Source organism: Rhinopithecus bieti, unplaced genomic scaffold (assembly GCF_001698545.2).
Source record: "Rhinopithecus bieti isolate Rb0 unplaced genomic scaffold, ASM169854v2 scaffold_2572, whole genome shotgun sequence".
In the NCBI taxonomy this organism is placed as follows: Eukaryota; Metazoa; Chordata; class Mammalia; order Primates; family Cercopithecidae; genus Rhinopithecus; species Rhinopithecus bieti.
Window position 1 is genome coordinate 2,998,606 of NW_016804595.1, and position 10,217 is coordinate 3,008,822.

Consider the following 10,217-nt stretch of genomic DNA (forward strand, 5'->3'; position numbering starts at 1 on the left):
TCGGGGGAGGGAGGTGATTGGGGGAAAAAAGTCTGTAAACGGCTTCTTAGGGAGTCAATAATGTAAGAAAAAGGTTGAGAAACACTGGTGTACTGCATGGGCAAAGAGGCAAGGAATTTATCAGCAGTAGTTTTTATTTATATTTTTTGAAAGGAAACTCCAGAGAGTAAACAAATGTGCTGATGACAGACTATCTTAGAAACACTTCCCCAGGTCAAAGTGGTTCCTTCTGAGATTTTGCTACTGTGTACACACTGCTAGGTAAACTTTGCAACTTCACAGCATATCAGAAGGAACTAGACTGCATCCTCTTCCTGTCTCTTCCCTTGGAGTAGCATTTAGCTTTTCACTGGGGACCTGTTGTTAAAGAAAGATAAACTTTACCCTATACCAACCATTTTCTCCTTTTATCAAGAAAAATCAATTTGTATGATTCTTAAATGTATTTCCCTGGTATATATTCAAATTAAACTTGCAATTAGATTTATGTCAGTGTTTACTCCAAATAGTCAAAGTATCTACAGGCTAAAAACAGTTCCTATTTAGAGGATTGAAATAGCATAAGCCTTAGTCACTTGTTCAGCTCTTTGATTCTCATAACTATTTCTAACCCTGGTGGAGATAAGAATCCAACAAAACAAAACTCTTTACAACAACATTTAAGTCTTGCTATATAGATATTTATATTTATGTGTACATATACATATATATTTTTAAATAGTGTATGTCGCTATGGTTGACTTTTAAAACTCTTAAAGGGGTAAAAGGAAACATTCAAGAAATACTGGCTTAATTACACTAACTTTAAAAATTTTGGTTGGATAACAGTCTCTTTTCTTAAATCAGTGACTTTTGAATCATTGTTTTTTACTCTTCAAATTCATTCATATTCATTTACTATTCAGTATGCTGAACTTCTGTTACTGGCTCAAAGGTACTAGACTTTCTTACCTCTAGACTTTGCACATGCTGATTGTTTTTGCTGGAACACTTTTACCTTCCTCTTTGTGTGATATTTATAAACCTTAAGTCTTTAATTGAAAGACATATCTTTAGAGAGCTCTCTTGATCCCTGCCACATGCTTTTATGGCACCCTGTACTACTCTTTTCTTATTTATCCAGTTTATTGTAAATACTTATTTAATTGCCTGCTTCTACCTCTAAAATATAGCTCCCTGAGTGAAAACCATGTCTCTGTTGATTTCTATTATATCCTCAGCACCTGGCACATAGTAGATGCTTGGTGTTTTTGAATGGAAGAATGAGACAGACACACGTATCCTCATTATTCATAGATTTCATTAGGGAATCAAGTTAACCTGATGTATATTAGCCACAACTGTCTCCATGCTAACAAACATGTGAATTTGCCTTCTCACTTTATACTTTGTATCTTCCAAATAAATACTTGGAGCATTTTCATGATCATTTGTGGACATGGGCAGACTCGTGAAAAATTTCAAGTCTGACATGCACATTGCCAACAGAAGTTGAAAAAGGCAGCACTCTGCCTTCTTATATCAGTTCTCATGCTATAAACAGGTTTCCTTTTTGCAGTATATTTAATGTCATGTTTTTTGCATTTTTGTGCTTTCTGTTGGTGATCATGCCATTTAAAATGGCCCCAAGCAAAGTGCTGATGTGCTAAGTGTTCCTAAGCACAAAGGCTGTGGTGTGGCTTACGGAGAAAACGTGTGATAGGTAAACTTAATTCAGGCATAAGTTACAGTGCTGTTGGCTGTGAGTTCAGTGTTAGTGAATCTACAACCTATAGTAAATAAGATGTCTTTAAACAGAAACACACATAAGGCAAGATCATATATTGGCTAATTGACTAAAATGTGACTAAAGGCTCACAGGAACTTAATCCTGTATTTCCCTTAGAGCAATAGTTCAATATTTGCTAACTCATTGTTCACAATAACTTCATAGACATAACTACCACGGATAGTAAGAGTTGATTATATGTGCAATTATAAAATTGTGCTCAAATATATATATAATGTTATTTAACTTGGTTTTTTCCCTACATAACTGTGTCATGCTCCTATTAAAAATAATGTGTCTTTATCTCGTAATATAGATTGTATTACTAAGCAAGAAAAAACCTTACATGTTTGTTAGCATGGAGACAGTTGTGGCTAATATGCATCAGGTTAACTTGATTCCCTAATATATTGGTTACCTGAAATTGGTTGCTGAGGGGATGAGTATTTTTTTTCTTAATTTATATTATCTCACTGGTTACAGTGAACATATATTTCTTTTACAGATATTCTTATAAAACATGATTTTTAATAGTTGCATTACATTTCCTTCTGTTGAAAGGAATAAAATTTTGATTACTTATCACCTTAAATTCTTATGTTTCAGACAGTCAACGTCTGCAGTTGGATCTGCAGAAAATGGAGCTTCTAGAAAGTAAGATGACTGAAGAACAGCATTCTCTAAAAAGCAAAATTAAGCAAATGACAACTGATCTGGAGACATATAATGATTTGCCAGCTTTAAAATCATCAGGTGAAGAAAAGAAAAAGGTAAACGTTAACCAAGTCTTACAGAATTACAATTCAGATTGTTTTTTTCTTGATCAAATGTAATATATTTGTGGTATATTAGGATTTGTGGTATAATAGGATTTGTTATTTTAAGTTGATTATTTTATTTGTATAAGCTGAGAAAAAATAAAATGTTTACATATGTAGTTGGAATTTAGAGTGACTTAAAGTTTTAAAGAAAAGCAAAAATTGAAAAGCAAGGTATAAGCTGCTACTTAATACAGAGCATTTCAGCAAATATGAGCTTTGTTAAATGCAGATTAGATTATGACTCTATCCTACCTGAAACTTGTCAGTAGCTTTCCATTGCTATTTATATTAATTTAGACTTAATTTGTTAGGGTCAGGAGAGATAATGACAGCATTAATAGAGTTATTAATACAGATAATGTTAACATAGCTTATAGTTCAAAGGATATTTTTACAAAGAGGTTTTAGAGTAGTTATAGCCTTGATATAATTTTACCAGAATATAGTTATTGAAATTAAGTTAAATATGCTTTATGCTGGCTTACTACATATTTTCTATAACCTGTCACTTCTATTTGGATCTTTCTAGAAATTACATCAGGAGAGAATGATCTTATCAACCCGCAGAAATGCCTTTAAGAAAATAATGGAGAAGCTAAACATAGAACATGAGGCACTAAAAACACAATTGCAAGAAAATGAGACACATTCTCAGGTAAAAAATGTTTTAAATGACTTTGAAATTCTCTTAGTCTATATTTTCACCCCAAAACAATCATTTTTTTATTTTAAGATTTGCTTTATATACCTTCTGTATTTTCTGACTTTTAAGACAGCCAGATTCTGCACAGTCTTCATTCAGAATGAATGGATTCCTGCTTTCTTACCTTCTATAAACCTATATTGAAAGCCAACTCTGTTAGATACTGTCTTTGGCACAGCTATTAAGATATATGGGATAGTATCTTTTAAAATCTTGAAAGTGAAACATTACTAATGCAGAAGCTAAAATCCACAAAATCACAAATAAAATAAATTCTAATGACTAGTACCCCATCACCCAGAAGAGAGAATGCTTATTGTTGCTGTAGTGTGGGTTCTTTTAGTCGATGGATAGATAGGTAGATAGACAGATAGATAGATAGACAGATAGATAGATATGTGTATACACATATTTATGCATATACTTAGGTACACATTTATTTCTAAGCATTTATAGAAATTGTACCATATTGTACATATCATTTAGAAGCTTGTTTTTCACGATTAACTGTACATCATAAGTACTTTCCCTTGTCAATATATATATTGACTTTTAAAAAATATTAATAGCTTAATGATATTCCAGTACATGGATGTAGCATAATATATTGAACCAATTCCCTTTCATTGTTATTTAGGTAATTCCTAGTTTTAAAACAATTGAAATAATGCTATAAAGAGCAATCCAGGTATCCTTGAACTTCTTAATTCATGTCTCCAATTATTTACATAGGATACATAGATATATATACCTGCAGCCCCCTTTTCATATCACTCATCTTGCTGATAACTACTTGAACAGTGTGTGAGGTCTAGGTTGAGAGCTGAGACTGGACAGAGACAATGTCTATCTCGTTTATTCCTTGCACTGTGCTGTTGGTTGGCACATAGTAGGTGCTCAGCAATTATTTGTTGAATGATTGAATGAAGCTTTATGTGTCATATACAAAGTCAACAACTATGGTCTGAAAAAGATTGATCATTCTCATATCTAATTAGTCTATGCTAGAAATTTGCACACGTGGTTTAAAATGCTAAATGCATTAAAAATTCACTCTTTGGCCAAGTGCAGTGGCTCACGCCTGTAATCTTAGCACTTTAGGAGGCTGAGATGGACGGATCACGAGGTCAGGAGATAGAGACCATCCTGGCTAACACGGTGAAACCCCATCTACTAAAAATACAAAACATTAGCCGAGAGTGGTGGCAGGTGCCTATAGTACCAGCTACACTGGAGGCTGAGGCAGAGGAGTGACTTGAACCCAAGAGGCAGAGGTTGCAGTGAGCTGAGATCGCGCCACTGCACTCCAGCCTGGGCAACAGCGAGACTCTGTCTCAAAAAAAAAAAAAAAAAAAAAAAAAATCCCCTTTTCTTCATATAGTTATGTGATCATGATAGAGAAAAATAAAAATAATGTCATTTGATTTTCCACTACCTAGGTACAACCATTTTGTTAACATTTTGGTGCTCTATCCTTGTAGTCTTTTTGTCCTTTGCAATCATACATCCATATTGTTTTACAAAAGTGAAATCATGCTATTCATATAGTCTTTCAACATTTTCTTAAATTTTTTCAGCCTTTTTTTTTTTTTTTAAAACAGAGTCTCACTCTGTTGCCCAGGGTGGAATGTAGTGACATAATTGTAACTCACTGCAACCTTGAGCTCCTGGACTCAACCGATCCTCCTGCCTCAGCCACCCAAGTAGCTAGGACTACAGGCACAGACCACCATGCCCAGCTAATTTTTGTTATTATTTTTTTTAGAGATGGGGTCTTCCTATATTGTCCTGGCTAGTCTTGAACTTGTGGCCTCAAGCAGTCCTCCTGCCTCAGCCTCCCAAAGTGCTGGGATTGCAGGCCTGAGCCACTTTGCTCAGCCGTTTTTTTCTTTTTGAGATGGAGTTTTGTTCTTGTCACTCAGGCTGGAGTGCAATGGTGCAATCTTGGCTCACTGCAACCTCCGCCTCCTGGGTTCAAGCAATTTTCCTGCCTCAGCCTCCCAAGTAGCTGGGATTACAGGTGCCTGCCACCACACCTGGCAATTTTTTTTGTATTTTTAGTAGAGTCAGGGTTTCACTGTGTTGGCCAGGCTGGTCTCGAACTCCTGACCTCAGGTGATCTGCCTGCCTCGGCCTCCCAAAGTGCTGGGATTACAGGTGTGAGCCACCACACCCAGCCTTTGGTGACATTTCTATAGCATTAGCTATTTCATTGTATGGATGTACTGTTTGAAAACAAAATATACCTTACATTCTTTTTGAAAAGGGTAGAATCTCATGAAAGCTTACTACAACTACTAAAAGCTTAGAAATCACTAGTTTACATAATTCAAATTTACCAGTTATTCTGTTCTACTTCATATACAAACCTAGATATAGACTTATAAGTCAAAATTTTCTCAGGTTGTTTAGAGTGAGGATGAGTGCTGGGGAAGAAACAAGACAAAGTTTGTGAGGTCATTGTCTTCAGTGGTTCTTAGAAAAAAATACTGATACTTCTTATGGAATATTAGCCCTCCTCATTCACTGAATAAATTATTTAAGATGGAAAGCATTTGACAAACACCATTTCTTAGAGCCAGTGAGTGGTTACCTTGTTTATCCCTACATTAAGTGCTAATTGTATTCTTAACTCCATGTAGTGATAACTGGAAATCACAACATAAGCCACAGTTTTAAATCCTTCTCTGTGTTATTTGTCATCTTTTGTGAATCCCAACTGGTTAAATCAAATCCTGATCTTCCTGTCTTTCACAACTATTTTCTTGAAAACTGGCTTTTGGCATCTATGAAGAATTTTATGTAATAATAAATAAGTTAGGGAAAAACAGATTTTCAAAATGAATTTCTGTTTCATGATATCCTTGGAGGTTTAAAGGAAAGTCAGTAATATAGAGGTATAATGTAAAAGGAATTTGACCATCTGACATAGCGTTGCTTTTATATAATTCCTGTAGCACTTAACAGGTCTGATGCATTATAAGAAGGCCACCTGTTTGTATTAAACAATGACAAAAAAGTCTGGTACTTGACTTTGCTGAAGGTTATTAGAGATTTACTGCCAGAAACTGCTGACTGCTTCCTTAAGTCCATCTTAACTTCAAGGTCCTGTCTACGGGAGATTGATGTGATTTAGTAATACCACCTCACAGCACATACAGTTCACATAATTAATTAGCTATGATTCATTCTAATATCTAGATTTATCTCTTTGGAGGAAACAATGAGATGGATGCTACATCAAGGCTGAATTTGCGCCCTGAAAATTATTTTAACATGAAGGGTAGAAGGAAACATTTCCACTGCAGCTTCAATTATTGTATTTTTAAACTAATCATTACTTCTTTGAAATGTCCAGACGGAACATTATTTTAGCATTTCAATTTTCAAATGGTCCTTTGCTTTGGAAAAAACTATGTGCATCTTAAAAAAGAAAGACCATAACCCAGAGTTACGAGGTTAATTAAATCAGAAAAACAGTTTAATTCTATAACAGTAAAATTGTCTTCTGAGGAAGCAACCATCAATATAATATCCACATTAGCTTCCTGTTGATGCAGAAATTATTGTAACAGTGCCAGCTTTTTACCAGCTCTCTTATAATCTTCACACTGCAGCTCTGCTGTTATCACAGCTTGTGGAATTAGACAGGATATTTAGCCCTGGAAATAAGGAAGTTTCTCCTATATGGCTGAACCTTTGACAGTGTTTGAATATATATTATATTTGTGGCATTAGACTTCCAGATTTCAAGAAGAGATGAATCATCGTGTCCCATTTTTCTTTTAAAAGTTTTTTTTGGGAAAGGAAAATCATAAATTGTCTTTTAGTTAGCATGCTCATTGGTATAATAAACGTTTAAAATATTTTATAATTAAAATAAATAAATATATAGGTAAAACTGATGGTTATAGAATTCATCCACGTGTCATTACCGGTGATTTACTGATTATGGTTAGATCTTTTTTTCTACTATGGGCTTTTCTCGAAAAAAGCAAGTGAAAGGAAAATGGATGAGGGTTTTTGTTTTGTTTATCCCCTTAGAAAGACATATAATTGTTTTAAATATGGATACTAGTTAATATTTTTCTTTTATGTTTTTAGCTTACAAATTTGGAAAGAAAGTGGCAACACCATGAGCAAAATAATTTTGTGATGAAAGAATGTATCCTTTAAAAAGATGAAAATGGGGCCGGGCACGGTGGCTCATGCTTATAATCCCAGCACTTTGGGAGGCCGAGGCGGGGTGGACCACAAGGTCAGGAGATCGAGACCACCCTAGCTAACACGGTGAAACCCCATCTCTACTAAAAATACAAAAAAATTAGCTGAGCATGGTAGCAGGTGCCTGTAATCCCTGCTACTCGGGAACCTGAGGCAGGAGAATGGCATGAACCTGGGAGGCGGAGCTTGCAGTGAGCCAAGATCATGCCACTGCACTCTGGCCTGAGCAACAGAGCAAGACTCTGTTTCAAAAAAAAAAAGCTAAAAATGAAGTTGACTGAGTTAGTTATAGTTTAACACACATTTATTAAATACCAAATATGTACAAAACACTGAGCTAAATTAAATGAATATGACTGTTTCAATTCTACAGTAGTTAAGAGGTGTGTGTGTGTGTGCGTGTGTGTGTGCGCGCCCTAAAGTAATAGCGGATTTTGGAAATTGCCAAAAAAGGAGTACAAAGACTTAATGTAGCATAGTGATTAAGTGCCCAGATTTTGGAGTTGGGAGATCCAATTTTAAATGTTAACTCTACTGCTTATAAGTTACAAACTAAATGTTAACTCTACTGCTTATAAGTTACAAACTTTGTACAATTTAATCTGTTCAAGCCAGAACTGTATCATCTCTTAAGATTCAGTTTTCCAGGATCACAGGGCTTGGGTAAAGTTAAACATTATCAGTAAATCTTCTGATAAACATGGCAAGAATTTCTTTTTTGTTTAGAGACGGGAGTCTCGCCAACTTAGCCAGGCTGGTCTCAAATTCCTAGGCTCAATCCCACCTCGGCCTGCTCAGGTGCTGGAATTAGAGACATGAGCCACTGCTCTTGGCCCCAGAATTGTATCATCTCTGAAGTCTCTAAAATATAGTTAATATTTCCTAATTAGTGTTGTTGGGAGAATTATATATAATCATATAATAAAACATATATTGTGTATGTATATAATATATAGTTGCTTGTTTATGATGTTCTACATTGAATATCTGGGCAGCAAAGGGAGGTAGACTAAGTAAGATCCTGAGACGTTTGACTTCCAAGCTCATCCATGTTTCAGTTAATTCAACTCCATTTTATGTCTACAAAGATGATACTTATGTCTCATCTTACTGTTTACTTTTAGTTTGATTATAGGAGGCAGCAAGCAGCTGTTGAGAACATGTATTGTGGAGTTGTAACAAATATTTCCTTAAAAGTTGTTTCCTATTCCCTTCTTTGACCCATTCAAGGGTGTCTCTGCCTGGAGAACTAGATCCTGACTCAGTGGCAGCGTAGGTTCTCTCCTAGGGTGGTGCTGAACTTCAGCTCAGAAGCAGCCTAGACCCCAACTTACCTCCAGATAAAGTGTTTTAGGTGCTCTGTTGCCAGTGTTAGTGCAACTTAGTTTAAAAATAGAAGACTTGTTCACAGTATGCTCTAAGTCTAGCAGTGGAGTTTTGTGCAACATAAAGTAGGTGATTTTGGAGCAGAGTGAAGTCTAGAAATTTGCCTTAAATTATTTGTGGTACCCTAGAGAACATGGTATGTGTATGTGTGTATGTATGTTTGAATATGGGAACTACTAGTTCATTGAATGTTAGGTTGTTCTAAGACCAGAATGAGATTAAAAATGTGTAACATATTAAATATTAAAAAGTGTTTATATTGTATATAAATTTTTTGCAATAAGTTTAACTTGGCATTTTAGGTTTTAATCGATACTTAATCTGTTAAAATAATGTACTGTATTTTAAAGTATTCTAATTGTGCTTTTTTGTACCATCTTAAATATGAAAAATATCAGTATTTAGTTCCTTTCTCAGCCACAATTAGATTTTATTGACATTGTTTTCCCCTTAATTCATGTAATTAGTCATAGCAACCAAGAGTCAAGAGAGTGATTACCGGCCAATTATGAAAAATGTGACCAAACAGATTGCAGAATACAATAAAACCATCGTGGATGCTTTACATAGCACTAGCGGAAACTGAGTTTAAGTCAACTGAAAGTCTCTAAGGAAGTATCCTCTTGCTGCTAAACTTGGTACAAGTTGACTACAAAAAAAAAAAAAGCTTACCTTTGGGTTTACCTAAAATTCCTGAATGTTATAATTTTGTTGCCTCTTTTAAAATGATATTTTAAAATAGTCAATAGTTCAGTAAATGGTTTGCATATTAAAAGTATCGTCTTCTTTTCTTTTATGATACTTGTATTTGAACCAAGAGATAAAGAAACTAAAAGTGACTGTTGAAATTTATTTAGCTAGTATAATCCATCTGTGGCAACAAATGAGATAAGCTTTTCTTATATCAACTCTAGGACGGATGCATGGAGTATGATTCTGATTTGCACTTACATCAACATTGTCAATTTTTACTTCTGGAAAAAAATAGTAAGATCAGAAGGGAGATTTTTAGCTTTGAACCTTACTTCTCAAATAGGTTATACTTGATGTGTATTAGACCATATAATGTCACAGATAAATTTATAATGCATATTCTTTATAGAGCAGTTATACCTAAAGATTTGGAATTAGAAACTTTTAATGTTTGCAATTCTTAAAATATTTTTTCATATGTATATTCTTGGAAGAACATTAGGTAAAAAACTACATTTACAGTGGGGTGTTTGGGACTATGGCTACTGCTATTCATTGCCACCCTGCAGTATGCGTTTACTCTCTTGTACTATTAGGACTTAAGTAGATTAATTTATAAGCA

General features: G+C 34.7%; 1 protein-coding gene across 2 annotated transcripts in view; it reads left to right on the forward strand.

Annotated features, from left to right (window-relative positions):
- Positions 1–9,677, forward strand: part of IFT74 (intraflagellar transport 74) — a 122,962-nt gene extending 113,285 nt beyond the window's left edge. For both annotated transcript variants that reach the window (XM_017869325.1, XM_017869326.1), the window contains 4 exons: positions 2,375–2,538; positions 3,119–3,244; positions 7,397–7,457; positions 9,370–9,677. In XM_017869325.1, coding sequence (XP_017724814.1) covers positions 2,375–2,538; positions 3,119–3,244; positions 7,397–7,457; positions 9,370–9,488 — 470 coding nt within the window. In that variant the 3' untranslated portion in view covers positions 9,489–9,677. The remainder of the gene's footprint in view (positions 1–2,374; positions 2,539–3,118; positions 3,245–7,396; positions 7,458–9,369) is intronic.
- Positions 9,678–10,217: the final 540 nt, after the last annotated feature.